Source organism: Malus sylvestris, chromosome 8 (assembly GCF_916048215.2).
Source record: "Malus sylvestris chromosome 8, drMalSylv7.2, whole genome shotgun sequence".
In the NCBI taxonomy this organism is placed as follows: Eukaryota; Viridiplantae; Streptophyta; class Magnoliopsida; order Rosales; family Rosaceae; genus Malus; species Malus sylvestris.
In genome coordinates this window covers 6668188-6685458 of record NC_062267.1, presented here as the reverse complement: position 1 = coordinate 6685458, position 17271 = coordinate 6668188, and the positions used below count along the sequence as shown (strand labels likewise).

General features: G+C 37.2%; 3 protein-coding genes and 1 pseudogene across 4 annotated transcripts; 2 read left to right on the top strand and 2 right to left on the bottom strand.

The window, feature by feature from the left end:
* Nucleotides 1-1846: 1846 nt before the first annotated feature.
* LOC126632503 (uncharacterized) lies at nt 1847-3162 on the bottom strand. Its single transcript, XM_050302931.1, has 3 exons — nt 2771-3162; nt 2079-2442; nt 1847-1989 (listed from the first exon to the last, which is right to left on the bottom strand). Exons 1-3 carry the CDS (start codon nt 2778-2780, stop codon nt 1947-1949), a joined length of 417 nt encoding a protein of 138 aa, XP_050158888.1. The 5' UTR covers nt 2781-3162; the 3' UTR covers nt 1847-1946.
* On the top strand, nt 3128-7061 carry LOC126632661 (cyclin-D5-1-like; annotated as a pseudogene).
* A 1597-nt stretch (nt 7062-8658) lies between these two features.
* On the top strand, nt 8659-9638 carry LOC126632658 (cyclin-D5-1-like). Its single transcript, XM_050303101.1, has 4 exons — nt 8659-8838; nt 8951-9037; nt 9129-9426; nt 9562-9638. Exons 1-4 carry the CDS (start codon nt 8659-8661, stop codon nt 9636-9638), a joined length of 642 nt encoding a protein of 213 aa, XP_050159058.1.
* Nucleotides 9639-10426: 788 nt separating this feature from the next.
* LOC126632500 (calcium-transporting ATPase 1-like) lies at nt 10427-16392 on the bottom strand. Of its 2 annotated transcripts, XM_050302927.1 has the most exons (8): nt 16097-16392; nt 15786-15998; nt 14793-14847; nt 12722-14673; nt 12161-12319; nt 11487-11658; nt 11080-11378; nt 10427-10939 (listed from the first exon to the last, which is right to left on the bottom strand). In XM_050302927.1, the coding sequence occupies exons 2-8, from the start codon at nt 15957-15959 to the stop codon at nt 10700-10702; spliced, it is 3051 nt and encodes a 1016-aa protein (XP_050158884.1). In that variant the 5' UTR covers nt 15960-15998; nt 16097-16392; the 3' UTR covers nt 10427-10699. The 2 variants fall into 2 exon arrangements, with proteins under 2 accessions (XP_050158884.1, XP_050158883.1); XM_050302926.1 differs by having other exon boundaries at nt 15786-16392.
* Nucleotides 16393-17271: the final 879 nt, after the last annotated feature.

The following is a 17271-nucleotide window of genomic DNA, read 5'->3' as shown; positions in this document are numbered from 1 at the left end:
GTTTTCAATACATTTCGTCTCAATTAAGGATGATTCGAATTTGGATAAATATGAAGGTGAGCATACTACTCTTAACTTGTTTAAAGTCATTCCTATAACATAAAGTTTTTTTTAATATATACTATCTACATTAAAGGGTCGGAGAATGTGCACCTTGAAATTGGAACCCCATATTTTTTTCAAGAGTATACTGCCGATTTGCCCCCTGAACTATCACCCAACTTTCGATTTCCCCCCTGAACTTTTTAATTGGAAAATTAAGGACTTAAACTAATTTTTTTGGCCGATTTGCCCCCTGCTGTCAATTTTTCATTCATTCCATCCAAATTTTTGTTAAATGGAAGCATATGCACAACATGTGTGGGTAGTTCGGTCGCTTCATTCTTTAAAATAATTGAAAACCTTAGATTTCTAAAATATAAACCTATGCAAATATGTGTGATTCTATAGCTTTTGTATCTAAAGGTCTAGTGAAATGACACTTTTGTCCACAAATGAGAGTTACGTGGTTTGCACATGATAAGAGTTAACGTTAATTTGGATGAAATCTATGAAAAACTAACTGTAGGGGGAAAATTGGCCAAAAAAATTAGTTTAAGTCCTTAATTTTCCAATTAAAAAGTTCAGGGGGAAATTGAAAGTTGGGTGATAGTTCAGGGGGCAAATCGACAGTTTACTCTTTTTTTCAATCGACGATTGTTTGCAATTATTCTTTATGGAATTATCACTCCAGGTCTTCCCATCAATTTTTTTTATTCATTGATATATTAAAAAGAAAAAGAACGGAGATTTGAGCTTAACCACACAATAAGTTTGTCTTAATAATTTGGTATAGAACTCACCATTGCGAAAATTGAATCTCCAGACATTTCGTTTACAAATAAAACGAATACTATTAAACTATAGTAGTTAATAACTTTACACCCACCCACCAATATACCATATATACTATCGCCATGGTTAAAATTAAATTGGAGGGTCCATGGGTTAAGAATAACACAAGAAATGTTATAAACATTTTTTTCATTTTATAGTAGCACCTTCTCGAAAGAGATTCAATAATGATGGTCTAGCCGGCTTTAGAAATTAGGAACAAAGTAGATAAAACCAAAATTGGTGGAGGAAATGCCATTCACTAAGTGGTCAGTCTCGTCTTTTCAAATTATTGTCGTGCAGCATGTGCCCTGCAAATGTCACACTAATGAAAAAAAAAAAAAAAAAAAATTTGGATTTCATCAGGATTCAAAGTGTGAGAATCATAAAGACCCTCACACCCTAATCATTCATCTTATATCGTACGACAAAAAATTATTTGAATTTTTTTATTTAAAATTAAACATAAATAGTACCTATGATGTGGGTAAGTTATTCCACAAGGTTATTGCATCAAATTGGTCGCAGCCAAAATCTTAATACATAAACAGGATGTGGTTTGAATCACACATCAAGAAGCAGACAAATCCTTATCAAATGAAAGAAAAGCAAAGCAATGAAATGCATCAATTAACAATATTTTACTCACTCTTGCCAATCTTTAAAATTAAGATTCCACCCATCTACAGTTGTCAAAAGAAAGGACCACGCAGACACCACGGTGGTTATTGCAGCTGCTGAGAGTTTGACTGCCATTACCTGAAAAAGTTATAGAATGGACAACAGTCAAATAGTGAAACAGCACCTTCAGCTGGCACACAAAATAAAAATAGATAAATACGGCAAGCACTCACTTACATTGGAACTTTGTTTTGGATGAACTACTTGCCACATAATTTGCATTGACTTTCCTGTTTGCTCTGGTTCAATATCATGATATGTCCAACAACCAGAAATCATATGAAGCTAAAGCCTAAAGAAGTATGATATCGTAGCTACCGCTGATGTCTTTTGAGACTTCAGATCCAGATTTGAAAACCTGTGAAATCACAGGTACTGATTCTTCCAGTATTTCATGAGCATTGTCTCCACATCCAACAGTCAAAGCCGATAGTCCTACAAGCACACACGAAAAGATTAAAAACTGATTTTGATACTTGGGGGAGAAGTAAACGAATGGGCCAAAAAAGGAGTTAAGACCTAACCGATCACATGAGACACCAAACATATCTCTTTGGACGAACCCTTGTTGATGCAATTCAGACACTGATGCAATAAAGTGGCAAACCTGATGAACACCAAATACACAAAGTATAACATTTAGTAAGCAAAATGGGCAACAATAAAACGAGCTTCTTCGCACTTTTTTCTGAGTATTATTACTATCATTACATAATATGATTATCAAAAGGAGAGTATAACTCTTCTCATTCAAAGCATCTACAGCTTGGTCAAGTAAACTATCCTTTTCCACTTGCATATCTTCATTACGAAAGGAGCGCGTAGTCGACGTCGAACTCACGCAAATGCCAAAATCCATCATTGCAGCATTCTTGCGCTGAGAACTACCTGCAAATGCCAAAATCCACAATAAACTCAACACCGAAAATTCCACAATTCTTATTTACTAATTTCTCCTCCTTTTTCAGGAGATAATTAAAAACCCACATGTAGTATGAGCTCAAACAAACATTAAAATCAGCAAAAACAAAACTTGTTGCAATAATTGAAACCAACAAAAAAGTAATAAATTGCATGCAAATTTGGGATCTCAAGCAATAAAACAAGCAAATTACAATTAAAACTAACGAATTGAAACATCAGAATTAGCAGAATCAAGAAAACCCTAATGAACAAAATTATCAAATTGAAAAGTCTAAAGGGATGAAAGGCTTACGTTTCCCCATAACTGTGAGTTGTATGGGGGTCCCTACTATACTTTCTGAATCCCTAGCACGCTTTCTCTGTCAGAAAAAGTTACAAGGGCGACTAAAAATCTGAGAAGAAGAAGGTGGAGGAGGAGAGCGCTGCCAAAGAGAAGAAACTCTGACGAGATCGACGAAATCGAATTGGCCGGAGACGAGAAAAAACTGCATTCAGAAAATCCAGAGACCAATTCAGCCATTAAAAGAATTAGGGTTTCCTGATTTGGGGCAAAAATGCGAGAAGGGGCTTCCTCTTTCTTTTGAGAAATCAAAATTTGGGGGAAATTGAAATCTGGAACATTTTGTGGCATCGAATATTCGGTGCAAACATGTGGCACGCTGGTGCGCGGAGTCGTATGGTTTATGACGTGGCGGGCTGTGAGCCGTTGGGTTTGATGTGCTTTGTGATAAAGAATATGGGGCTGGAGTTGCTCAGAAAAATATTATGTAGTACGGAGTCGGCGATGTCGGCCAGACGCGCGAGTGGAAGACAGCCAGGAGGCGGCTAGAAAAGTGCTGCACGTGTGACACGTGGATTTTAAACCAGACAAGTGACTGAAGAAAGATGGTGTTTGTTTCTAGTTCTTTATTTTTTTTAATAGATACTTTATTGAAAGAAAAAAACACTATACGTCTGCTTGGTGTGCTGAATGGAATGGGGAATGGACAAGGATTGTCTGCCCTCCCACACTTTCGGTGCCCTTTCGTGCTCTCTTGTTTTGTGTGGTTACGGTTAAGTCACATCAACCTTTTATATTACTTTTTTTTATAGAGATGATAGGACAAAAATAAATAGTAATATAAAATGTTGACGTAGCTTAACCGTGGCCACACAAATAGAAGGGCACGGGAGGGCACCGGAAGTGGCAGGGCAGACAATCCTTGTCCATGGGTAATAGCCAATTAAAATGGCTATACGTTCAAGTCTTGTTTGATGGTGTAAATGAAATTTTGACTGGATAAGCTATAAATTTGAAATAAAGTGGGTTATGCAATTAATTTCATACACGGTTTATAAATTTCATCCCAACCTATTTCTTTACATTCTAACCTAACCAATCCAAAGTATAATATTCATTCTTGTCCTGCCCACCAAATGTAACCTATAAGATAGTACAAGGAACGGACAAAAAATGACAATCCTTATAATGGACGACCATAAAATGACATTGTGTACACTAAACATTGGAAAAATATCTCAATCTATCCCTTCCCTTCCTAGCCTAACTATTTCAGAAGTGACAAGTTTGAATTGGAATGGGATCTGGGACAGTCAAACCATAGGGAAACACAACCCACATTCATGTACCCTCCTCCCTGACTAAGAAAATAAGTTGTGCTCCGGTGAATTCTATATTCTGCAATTTATAATCGCTAAATTTTAAGATATAAGATATCTCAAAAGTTCAAAATATATTAGGAGATCCTCAATGACTAATATAATGACTATAATATTATGAGGGTCAGATACGAAGACTTTTACAAAATAGGTATATGACACTAAGGCGTGACAAGAATGACATTTTATCAAAATTAATACTTACTCCAATTTATAAAAATTCAAATGCATAAGAATTTGCAATTAATAACTTAAATACTGTCACAGTAGCATTCTTATTGTAGCAATAGTTTTTCTTGTAAAATCAACGATATACTCTTTCAAATGTGTCATAATTCCTTTTAAATACCGTCATATAGATATTGCTTTTGATCATAAGCGTTTTCTTAAGGGAGTTTTAACGAAATACTCCCAGTACTGTTCAATTTTAACGAAAAATCATATTTTTACCTTTCTCTGGTACTATTCACTACACCTTTATTTGTCATTTTTCATTAAAACTAAATTTTTTGTAAGTTTTCATTTTTCTTAAACCTCCTTAAATGTTCATCTTGTAAAATCAATGACCTGTTCATTCAGATGTGCAATGACAGGTTGTTGATTCTATAAAAGTGCAAATACAATTTTGAAAAAAAGTGATTCTCACACACACTTTTTACTTTTTAGCCTCTAACACGAGAAAATTTTTCACGCGTCCAATATTCAATCAAGTACTCCACGTGACATAAAATAAGTAGAGGGATACATAAAAAAAAATTCTCATTTCCTCCGCTTGTATTATGACATGTGGAGTACTGCTTGACAATATGGTACTTGAAAAAATCTATCTCACACACCCTTTTTTATTTTTGGCCATCATATTAAATAAATAAAACAGAATCAATGGCCATGATTAAATAGGCTGTGTAAGAGGCTAAAAAAGATGTGTGAAAATTACTTTTCTTTTTTAAATTTCATTTGGAAGGTGCTTTTAAATAATTGAAAGCACTTTAGAAAATATTTTTAGGTTCCAAAAACACTTGAAAGTGATTTATTCGATAGACACCAGTTACGTGTTTCTTGCAGGAAGCAGTCAAGTGTTTTTCCGTATTAATTTTCACTTTCACTAAGAATTGGTTCTATAAATACTATTTCTAAAAACATTTTCAGTCATTTAAAAACACTTCACAAACAAGCGGGATCACATACAAAGTTGCTTCTAATCATAAGCGTTAAAGTTTGAGTTTTAATGATAAGGAAAACTAATGAAAAGAGATTTTCGTTAAAGTTCCATTTTTGTTAACTATACAATCTAGCCACGTTCCTATAGGCTCTGAAACAAACAGAAAATCTCATATTCGTCCCTAACGATTCCCGTTTCCCGATTCTGTTGAAAACCGTAACCGTTAAACCGGTGTCACATTCTTGCTAAACTGTAACCCTATTTCGTCTCCATTTCAACCTCTCCGGTCCTCATTAGTCTTGCTGGTCAACCATTCTTTCTCTCTCCAAATCTCGGATTATTCAGTCCTGGGATTATATTATCCGACTCTGTTCCTACTAGATTTTCTGCGCGGAATGCAATAAACAGAACAGATAGAAAGAAGAAGAAACCAAAATAGTGATCCTTTATCGCCGGACCTTTCTTGCCGAGAAAGTCACAGCTTTCTCTTCAACGGAGATTTTGTAGAAGACAAAGGATTCCTCAATCTCAACAACCATTACGATGGCGTTTGCATTGGAAGAAGAGCAGTTGCAGAACTTAATCCACAGATCGATTTTGGGTTCGGGAAAGACAAAGATTTGGTGATTCCCGCCTGGGTTTTGGACGCTCGATTGGAATCCATCACATGGGTTCTCCAGGTTAGTCTCTAATCTCAAAAACCCAGTTTCTTGTTTTCCAAGGTTAGATAAAAAAAAGAATAAAAACAAAGTTGTTTTGAATCGAAATTGATTGTGTTCCTGTTATTGGTGTTTCTTGGGATTTCAGAGAAGAAGGGGTCTTGGGTTTCATCCTAGAACAGCATATTTGTGCATGACATACTTTGATCGGTTCATTTCCCTGAGACAAATCCCTGTAAGATTTTGTTGTTCCCTTTTTTCGGCTATGTCTAAACGATACTGCCAATGTGTTTTGTAAAACTGTATTCCTTTCGGTGTTTATGGCGATTGTGTAACGAGAATCAGTTCATGTTTTTGCAGGTTGCTACGGTTAGATTGCTTTCAGTGGCGTGTCTATCTCTGGCTGCAAAGATGTTGGAGCAGAGCATTCCATCACTGTGACAATATGAAGTCGAAAATCCTCACTTTTTCGAAGGAAAACTGATTCAGAAAATGGAGCTTATGGTGTTGGGAGCACTGGAATGGAACATGAATATGATCACACCCTTCTCATTTGTCGATTACTTCGTCTCCAAGTTGTGCCAAGAATCTCCATCTGATGTAAAATTAAAGATTGAAGACCTCCTCCTTTCTGTGATCACAGGTACTTCTATATACCTATTTGATCACTTAATTGTGAGTTGATTTAGATGGTTAGTTAATCATGTTTTAATGTTAATGTAGAGATTAATTTGATGCATCAACGACCGTCAGCTGTGGCAGCCGCCGCCACCTTGATGGCATTGGATCAAAAATTAACAAAAGAAGCATTGGAATTAAAGATAAACTCCATACCAGAACTGAACCTTTTGGAAATTGTGAGTTCATTTAGCTGTTTTCTCATTACTTAATTGATGTTTCATATGAAGTATTGGACTTATTGGCCTTTTGCGTCACAGGAAGCTGTGTTTTCATGCTACAATATATTGCAGGAGCTAAGTACGGAGAAACCTAAAGAACCCGTGTCTGTAAAAATCGATTGATCGCTGATGCTGTTTGATTCGAGCCCAGCGGATGGAACTTGTAGAGAATTTTTCGGTTAGATTAGATTACATCAGAGAAGAGTGATCCTGTTCTGCTATTTCGATAGCGGAGTAGAGTTACTTTGGTAAATATTACTTGTTTTCATATTGTGCAATGTCTGTGAGTATTTGTACAAGGCAATCATCGTTGAAGGTGTTTGACGAAAGATTCTTAAGTGGGGTGCTTTGTATGTGCAGTTGAATGGTCACGTGGTCCAGATCTCCGCAACTAAGAATTTCTTAGTTTTACACAAAACTTAATTCTAGCACAGAGAAACAGAGTTGGTTAAGTACCAGTTCGTACATGGAAATTCAGACACACCTAGTAGAAATTATTAATACACACATTTCAAGTTTGCACAGAGAAAAAGAGTTGTGTAAATGCCATGTAGACCGAAATTCGGAAACATCATTAGAGCATTTCCATTTATGGTCTAATTGATAGGGCAATTGGGTTGAATTGTCTTCGGCCCCAAAAAAAGTGGTCCACCCTTCAAAAAATAGAGGGCAATTAGGCCAAGGGCTTGTACGCTTTCAGCTGCCCTTGCAAGAATTGGCTTGGCTTATGCCATTGCAGTAGTGGGCCCACTCATGTGTAAAACCTAGTCCCTTGGAGATCGTTGCCTTGTCCTTGCAGACCGTTGGATTTTCAATGTTAAAAAAAATAAAAAATTTAAGGTTATCCAACGTGGCACAATCTGGTGCATCTGATTCAAACAAAATTTAGTAAATCAACGGATTAATTTGAAGATAAAAAGAGCTAAAAAACTACCCCAAAATTCTAAAAAAGCACAAATGCTTTTTAACAACACACTCAACAGCCTTATAAAGTTCAACCATCTTCTTCATTTGCCTTTTATTTTTAATTATGCTTGTTGTAATACTATGCTTTGCTTTGTATTTAAAATTAAATTATCGGGGTAAATATGAAGTTTTATTTTCTAAGAACAAATTTGCTAGTTACACACTTACAAGGCATAAAACATTAAAAAGAAATATTTGTGAATAGTAATTGCCCTTCCTCTTGCCCTTTCTCTTCTCAAACCGGTGGATCTGCACCAAGCCAATTACTTATAACAGCAATTTCATTGGCTTGCCATCACCTTGCCTTGCCCTTGCTCTCCTAGAACGAGTGGAGTTGCTCTTATTATATGGGCATTTTCAGTGAATGTTGAAAACTTGAAGCCGGAGAATTTGACGGTTAATTTGAGATGTAGAAGCAAAATATGCTCTTGGAAAAACGATGCAGCATATAAGTATGAGAGATGCTAGGATCAATCGCACACGAACGTATGCCCAACCTAGCGTTCAAGCTTGTGGTACTCACAAAGCAGGAACAGATGAGTGAACAGACTACTCTGCTAAACCTGCAACCGTCAAAACTGTGTCACATCTCTGCATCCACTTTCACTATAAATATATTCAGTCGTATTCAGTCTTTGCTGGTCAACCATTTTCTCTCTCCAAATCTTTGGGTTCAGTACTGGGTTGGCTCACTGAGTTCATACTATTTGATTCCTTTTTTCTACTACATTTTCTGCACCTTTCTTGCCAAGAAAGAAACAACGGAGGTGATAACTACGATCCCTTCTCGCCAGACGTTTGTTGCCACGAACGTCTGACATTTTTGGACGGAGAGATGGCTGATGAAAACGCATTGATCAGCATGAACTACTTCTCCGATAGTGCACTGGAACAAGAGCAACTGATGAACTTAATCAACAGAGAGATCGAATTCGGCTTCACGAAAGATGAAAATGTGATCATTCCCAGCTGGGTCTTGGAAGCTCGATCTGAATCCATCACATGGGTTCTCAAGGTTAGTCTCCGAACTCCAAAACCCCATTTCTTGTTTTCGAAATTTCGATCATTTGAACCAACATTTGTGAAGTTTTAATTGGGAATTTAATCGGGTGTTTCTTGAAATTCAGAGAAGTGCAGAACTTGGGTTTCAGCCCTTGACAGCATATCTGGCCATTACATATTTCGATCGATTCTATTCGCTGAGTTCCGACCCTGTAGGATTTTGTTCCTTACACTTTGATTTGATTAACAGTTCTGGCATTAAAGATTATATTTTTATGGTTTTTTCTTCTTCTTTTTCTGCAGAAAGAAGAGCCAAAATCTGCAAAGAGGTTGCTTTCGGTGGTGTGCCTGTCGTTGGCGGCAAAGATGGAGGAGTTGGACGTGAAACTTCCACCACTGTCACAATACGCCGCCGGAGATTACTCCTTTCCAGGTCATTTCGTCAGGACGACGGAGTTAGCGTTTCTCGATCACTTAGATTGGAGGCTGAGTTTGATCACACCCTTTGCGTTTCTCGGTTACTTGATCTCCAAGTTATGCCAGGGACCTGCATCAGATGTGAAATCTCGGATTGAAGGACACCTCCTTTCTGGAATGACAGGTATTTCTGTTAATTTTCACGAACAATGTTTTATGTTTGATCAATCACTTAATTAATTTATTTTTTATTTGTTGTTGGTTGATTTAGATGGTTAATTATAATTTATTAATTAACTCTAATCTTAATGTTTTACAGAGATTAACTTAATGCATCATCGACCGTCCGCCGTAGCAGCAGCCGCCACCTTAATGGCAGCGGATCAGAAATTATAAAGGAAGCAGTGGAAGTCATGATAAAATCGGTTCCTGACTTGAAATTTCTGGAAATTGTGAGTTTTCTTAATTGATCTCATTTGTTGATTAATCAATTAGATTAAAGACTGGATTTTGATTAATCTTGGACTCATTGGCCCTTGTGTTGCAGGAAGCTGTGTTTTTATGTTACAATCGGATGCAGGAGAAGGAGCTAAAGAGTCTGAAGGACCGATCGATCCCGATAAATGTTGCAGTTAGATCTTCAGTTCCAGCAGAGAAGCCTGTAAAAACCGATTGATCGCTGATTCCGTTTGATTCGAGCCCCGTGGATGGATGTTGTAGAGAATTCTTTGAGTTGCATTACATCAGAGAAGTGTGATTCTGTTCTGCTAAAGAAATTTCGATAGCAGAGTGGAATTACTTCGGTAATAGTAAATATCACATGTGACCAAATTAGGTCAAACTGTAATTGGCTTAAAGAGTAATTGGAGTAAATTCTTACGTTAATATCTCTCTTATCACGTGACACCTCCATTCATAACTTTGACTGATGTTTGGGTGAAAGCGAAGATACGAGAAGATTGCATGTCATATCATTTAATTTGTTTTCTCGACGAAAGAGATGGGAGTCGCATGCCATGGTAAATTTTACGGCAAAATTTCCGGTATATGCCCGGAAATTGCCATGGCCAACTATATAGTACAAGCAGTCTCTTATGCAGCATGCATCAATCGGTGGTTTAATTATCGACAATAACACGAGCAATTACAAGAGAAGGATCAACATTAAGGAAAGAACAGCACGATTAAGCAAAACATTCAACCTGTTAGCATAAACTAAATCCTTGTAAAAGTACAACTGGTTAGACGTTCGAACAGGTAGAATACGTCCTACGCATTCATGTTTACAAAAACTATCATTTTGTAAGCGGGAGAGTTTATCATTTAGCCTTGAATTTGTGAGCTTTTCAGAGTCTACGGAGTCAAAAGAATGATCTTTGAAATGATGCCATAACAAAACATCCATCGGTAGGCAAGTGGAGAAGTACCTGTTCAAGTTCCGGTTGATTTCAGTCTTGTTACACAGGGATGAATTTCAGAACTGCTGAAACCGGCATGCCAAGGAACCCAAGTGCAACGCTGGCAAACCATTGTTTCCAACTTAGAGGATGTGTGTTCGCAAATGTACCCAAGAACTCGATGATTATGATCTGAAAGATAACGGTGGCAGAGAGGACAGTCACAAAAACATAGTTCTGCATTATGCCTTTGAAGACGTTAACCTTCTCCATTTCCCTCGAGCTGATCTCATTGAAAACCTGAAAGAAGACGGTAGCATTCAAATGAATGTATCTGGATGAGTAGTCATTTCCTGAATTTGAATTTTACTTTTTCCAATACTCCATTCATTAACAAACGCAATACGATTAAATCACATCCCTCGATGATTCATAATTACCTGACAAAACACAAATGAGTTGAAGATAAGGGTGTTCAAGATCAAATCCGAGTCTGGGCCAACAAGCTGAAAAGCTTCTTTTCCTCTGGTCTGTAGAAACCATATTATCACAAACTGATACAGAGACTGCCCTAGGATATTTCTCCACATCACATTAGTGATGAAGTTTCCTTTCCTGCCAACCGGTGCTCTCTTCATTAAATCGTCAGTAGGTGGCTCCGTGGCTAATGCAAGGGCTCCTAGAGTGTCCATGATCATGTTGACCCAGAGAAGCTGAACAGCAGTAAGGGGAGTATTTCCTACGAGCGTTATCAACCCCAAAACAAAAAGTTAGCCAATAAAATATTTTCATGAGAAAAAGAATAAGAAACTTAAACAAGAGAGAAAATGCATCGCAGTCTGCTTACCAGTTAAACAGGCAGAAGAGAAGTTGACAATAAGTGCAACCACATTAACCGTTAACTGGAACTGAACAAATTTCTGGATGTTCAAGTACACTGAACGTCCCCATTTGGCCACAGTCACAATTGTAGAAAAGTTATCATCCAGAATTATCACGTCAGCACTTTCTTTTGCCACCTGATATAATTAGCACATTCTTAATTACCTTAATATAAAAAAGGATCAGGGGATCCATGCACAAGAAGAAGAGAGTAAATAAGACGTCCTTGGGCAAGGTATTCACTTATTTCTTGTATTATCCAAATGTAAACCTCATAAAATTTAGTCTTATCACCACCACCACCACCACTTTGCAACCCTTGTGCATTCTTCTGATATCTCAATTTAGTAATAAGATCATGCAACTCTGATTGTACAACTATAGTTTCCAATCAAATTCTACTGGAATTGAATGTTTGTAATGCAACAAAATAGGTTTACAGGCATGACATGAGAGAGAAAATAGTGAATGAACTTTTCTCTAGAAACAACTACCTGAGAAGTAAAAAAGTTGCATCTTTTAGCATATTATATTTATAAAACAGGAAAATCAACTGTGGAAATGTGCGACTTTACAATTTGAGAGAGTGAGAGGAGGCTTTTATTAGGACACAAAAAGAAGCAACATCTTCGTAAATACCTCAGTACCAGCAATGCCCATTGCAAGTCCTATATCAGCTTCATGAAGTGCAGGAGCATCGTTTGTACCATCACCAGTCACAGCAACAACTTCTTGAAAAGTGGTCCGTAAGTGTCTTACAAGGGTATGCTTATCCATTGGTGAAGAACGAGCCATAACCTGATCATAACATCAAATTGCATCATTAGAAAAGTCACTTGAAGTGGAAGGGAACAGCAAAATTAAACAAAAAAACTGTTCTATTATTTATGGCTAAAGGTGCAAGTCACCCATAAGTCAAGAAATAATGTATTTATCGTTCATATGGTTAGTGCTATGTCACTGTTTGTATTTCTACTTCCCACTAAAGACATGAAGTTGTACATCTACCATAATTAGCTGTGCAATAATGGTAACGGGGGAATAAGGAATTTCAATAGGTTTAACAGACTACAGTCTAGGGAATTTGTTAAGTAAAATTCATTTAATTAAATGTTTCTGAGACAGCTCACTGGCGGGATTGTGAAATTTTGATCACATGTTTCTGTACAAGTGTCTTTTCAGAAAAATAAGAAACTGTACCTGAAGGTTTGGAATAATTTTTTGTAAGTCCTCCTCACTCTTCTCACGAAACACTGGGCCTTCAATTGCCAAACCTCCATCGGTCAAAATTCCACATTCTCTTGCAATTGCTTTTGCAGTGTTTATGTTGTCTCCAGTAACCATTCTGACTGTAATACCAGCAGACCTACAAATTGCTACAGACTCCTTGACACCAGGACGAACTGGATCTTTGATACCCACAATGCCTATACATGTGTACCCTGAGGTGGGAATAGGACTTTCAGCTGAGAACTCATTGCCGACCTCCATGTATGCAAGGCAGAGAGTTCTAAGGGCTTCACTAGCAAAACGTTCAATGATGCCATTCAAAAGATCAATGGATGCTTTATCAAGGGGAACAACCTCGCCATCTGGACCCATGAATTTGTCGCATGCAGCTAATATTATCTCAGAAGCACCTTTAGTGTGCACCCGGAAGCCACCTTCAGGAAGCTCTAGAACAACACCCATTCGCTTTTTATGAGAATTGAAGGGCTCAACTTTAACAACTTTTGTTGCTTCCCGTTCTGCCTTGCAATCACCGCCAAGCAACATCCCAAATTCCAAAATAGCAGTCTCAGTGGGTGTTCCAAGTAACTCAGTCTTGCCATCTTTGTTTTTAACAACTTCTCCTCCAGTGTTGTTAAAAATAGATTGCAGTATAAGCCTCAAACCAGATTCAGGAACTATAGAAGCCAAGTTAGTAGCTTCCTCGGAGGTTCCCACATCTCTGATTTTACCACAAATGCAAGCTTTCACAACAGTCATGTGGTTCGTCGTTAGTGTCCCAGTCTTGTCACTGCAGATAGTTGTGGCTGATCCCATTGTCTCACAAGCAGCCAGATGCCTGACTAGTGCCTTATCATTCATCATCTTCTTCATGGCAAAAGCAAGACTCAATGTCACAGCCAAAGGCAAACCCTCTGGAACAGCAACAACAACAATTGTAACAGCTATAGCAAAATATTCCAAGATTTCCAATGCTTCATCTCCAGACCAGATCAAGTGTGATCCTTGTTGAAGCTTGCGGCTGAACAATCCTTGAACCAATACAGAAAATGTAACAACAGCAAAAAACAGGCCTATTTTCCCAATGATGGTTGCCACACCATTTAGTTTGACCTGCAAGGGGGTTTCATCATCTCCTCCTTCACTAAGAGTAGCCATCAGTTTACCCCACTGGGTTCTCATTCCAACGGTAGTTACAAGCATCTTGCATGATCCATCCTGAACTTTAGTTCCAGAGAGGAGAAAAGGATTCGTAGAGTTGACATTAACTGGTTCACTTTCTCCTGTTAAACTGGATTCATTTATCAGCACAGAAAACCCCGAAACAAAAAGTCCATCAGCTGGGACCAGATCTCCAATAGAAAGATGAACAATGTCGCCAGGAAGTAGATCGTAAATGGACAACTTCTGTCTGAATCCATCTCTAGTAACCTGAACTGTAATTTTTTTCTTCTCCTTCTCCAAATCCTTGAACTGCAGGGATTGTTTATAATCACTAGTTGCAGTGACAAATACAACAAGCAAAATGCTAGCAACAATTCCAAGTCCATCGTGGGCACCCTTTGGCCAACCTTCTGTCATTATCCCAACCAGCAGAGATACAAAGGCACAAAATGCAAGTATCATGAGGGTAGTGTCCTGAAGGGCTTCCCACACATAAACAAGAAATCCACGGGGCGGTTTTTCAATGAATTTATTAACCCCATATATTTCTTTTCTCTTATTAAGCAATTTCTCAGAAGTAAAAATTCCATTGATACTGGATGTTCCAAGCTTGTCTGTGATAGTCTCCACACCACCATGACTTTTCAGCTTTTTCAAATCACGGCCATCAACAATTGATCCCACCTCATCAGCACAAATTTGAAAACCCGCAGCTTTGACTTCCTCAGGCACAGTATAATCACTGGGCAAACTTAAACCTGCACACATTGAAGATTGAAAACCAATTAAACATATAAAACAAATAGAATCATTGTAAAATATAAAAAATATCGTCTTGTATAAACAACTTTAAAACTGAGTAGGTTAAGATTCTAACCTTGGATAAACTGAAGCGCAGCTTGTGAAACCAAAACTGCAACTCTAAACTTCTCCTGTTATTTCAACCGAAGAAGAACAAAGGACACCACGCTAAGAAATAAAGTTTTCTTTTATAAGACGGCAAAAGATATATTTTCTACATTAAGTATGCTCATGAATATATTTTTTAGGAGTTACTACCCCCATTAAGTATAAATATATCTGCTCAATTTCTTTTTATGGTAGACGGTATACCTTAATTTCATAGCCTATCAACCAGCAACTATGGTTCACCGAAGAATTGAACTTATCCTCATTTATGTAGCATAAGGTCATTTAAAGCTGTTGAGTTTGCTTAAAAATTTTACAGTGCATGGTTCTGAAATGATAATCATTCATGAGTCCCAACGTTCACGCGCATCCCCCTTGAACAAACTCCCATACCACGCAATGCATCAATTTTTAAGTTTTTTTACAGATTATCAGAATAGAACAGTTGATATACCATCAACCAAATCTAGTACAATATGTACTTGGTCAAGGTTTTCGTTTTGACATTCAGCATGATGAGACGGAACAAAATGGCTATTCCAAGCTGAAATGGATCTGGGAACAGCATTGATAATTCAGCATGCACCAGAAACACATAATCCCAAATTACGAACAACAGCGAGTCTACTTTTTCCCTTCTTAGCTAGCCTATCATCGAATTTTGATTGAGAGATGATCTTCCCAACTTTCTATTTACAACACTTTGATTTTGTTAGAAATCGAACACTAATAAATTAAAAATCCAGATTAACGAACACTAATCAATTAGAGATCCAGCTGAAATGTAAATCTATAAGCACGCAGAAAACGAACATTAATCAATTATAGAAATCCAGATTAGCATTGGGATCACACTCAATTAATCAACAAAAAGAACTAAATAATTCCAAAAATGAAATTTTCTCAGGAGCCAAACAGAACAAAAAAAGAGAGAGAAACCAAAAGAGTACCCGATTTATACCTGATTGGATCGTCGAATGGCCTCAGCTTCAAAACGCTTGGGGAGATTAGCAGTGAATCTGAACCTCCGTTTCCGATTCTTGACAAATCCACAGAGCTTCCTCCATCTCTGAAGCGCCTCCTCCGACGAGTTCTTCGCCTTCACATCAAAGTTCTCGTTCAAATAGCTCTCCATCTCAACTTCTCAACTTCACCGCAAACCAGAAACCCTAGCCTTTATACACACAGTAACCGCCCTAACCTTTACTCATTCAAGCACACCACCAAGGATTCAAACGCAAGCCGAACCAAAAGCGCTTTTACCAAAAGTACCTGGAATCGCTTTTTCTTTTCGGCTTTTCCTCTCTGATGTGCTTTAACATTCAGCCGTAGACCGCCACAGAATCTGACTTGGTCTTCTCCTCCAAATCCCTCTCTTTCTTGCAGCTTTTGGCTATGGCGGAAAGCTGAAGACGGAGAGAGACTGAGCGTTGACTGAGCTGTAGAAACTGTGCAGCTCTCTGGCCTCAAACGTTTCAATATCTCCGATCAATTTTTCGGACGAAACGTTTCAACATTTCAACGACCACGATCTGGTTGTGGTCCATTATAGTATGGAGTAGTAGTTGAGGAATGAGCGTGACAGAGTGGGTATAAATATTAAATTAAAATCTCTTTGCCGCGTGGTGTGTCAGAGTTACCGCGTGCGGTCAATTTGGGAAATTCCAAAAATTTAATATATAACGTTTTTTTTTGTTTGTGTAAATTAAATAATCGTCAAATTGATACAGTTAGTAGATTATTTAATTTTTATATCGTTAAACCATCTTCAAAATCGAGATGTCAAAGTTGATATGAAAAAGAATACTAAACTAACATGAACGAGAAGATATAAAAATTGACGCTAGCGGCAAATGAGGTTTTTGCTATTTCTAAAGACACTATATTTGACTTATCTTAAATGCTAGCATATTTAAATATTATTTTATTATTTTAAACAAACAGTAGCCCAATTTTTATTATTTTTATTTAAAAAACATAAATGAAGCAATAAATTTTGGCACATTATGTGGAAGAAAAATATTGATAATATGTCAAATTATCAAGTCAGTCATCAAATTGAAATTTGATGTTTTGAATTTGATCTCCTTTAGAGATGCTCTTAGTAAGTTATCTAATTTTTTTAATAGAATATAGTTTACCCGAGAGAAATTAATGAGAGTTGAATTACATATATAAGTAGGATTTTGTGTGTGTCAGACACGTATGTATGATTAAATGATTTATAAAAACAATTTAAAATTATTATTTTAATAAAATGTAAATATTTTCTTTCTAAAGCCGTGTGTTTGGTCGGTGAAACTTGATTAGTGGGTTTCGGCCATGTGGGGAAAAAAATTTAGTTGTAACGGGAATACAAGTGGTACACCACGTGTTTTAATAGGAATGATAAGAATTTTTATTTTTTAAGTTATTAATTTTTTAGCACACATATTTCATCATTTATT

What these genes read in the sequence shown, in the direction of transcription:
- LOC126632503 (XM_050302931.1), bottom strand. An exon ending in TTTGGTGTCTCATGTGATCG is followed by an intron (nt 1,990 to 2,078) that starts GTTAGGTCTTAA and finishes GTGTGCTTGTAG; the next exon opens with GACTATCGGCTTTGACTGTT.
- LOC126632658 (XM_050303101.1), top strand. Translation starts at nt 8,659, where the DNA reads ATGGCTGATGAAAACGCATTGATCAGCATGAACTACTTCTCCGATAGT. An exon ending in ATTCGCTGAGTTCCGACCCT is followed by an intron (nt 9,038 to 9,128) that starts GTAGGATTTTGT and finishes CTTTTTCTGCAG; the next exon opens with AAAGAAGAGCCAAAATCTGC. An exon ending in CCTCCTTTCTGGAATGACAG is followed by an intron (nt 9,427 to 9,561) that starts GTATTTCTGTTA and finishes AATGTTTTACAG; the next exon opens with AGATTAACTTAATGCATCAT.
- LOC126632500 (XM_050302926.1), bottom strand. Translation starts at nt 15,959, where the DNA reads ATGGAGAGCTATTTGAACGAGAACTTTGATGTGAAGGCGAAGAACTCG. An exon ending in TGGGCATTGCTGGTACTGAG is followed by an intron (nt 11,659 to 12,160) that starts GTATTTACGAAG and finishes TAATTATATCAG; the next exon opens with GTGGCAAAAGAAAGTGCTGA. An exon ending in CTCTTCTGCCTGTTTAACTG is followed by an intron (nt 11,379 to 11,486) that starts GTAAGCAGACTG and finishes TAACGCTCGTAG; the next exon opens with GAAATACTCCCCTTACTGCT.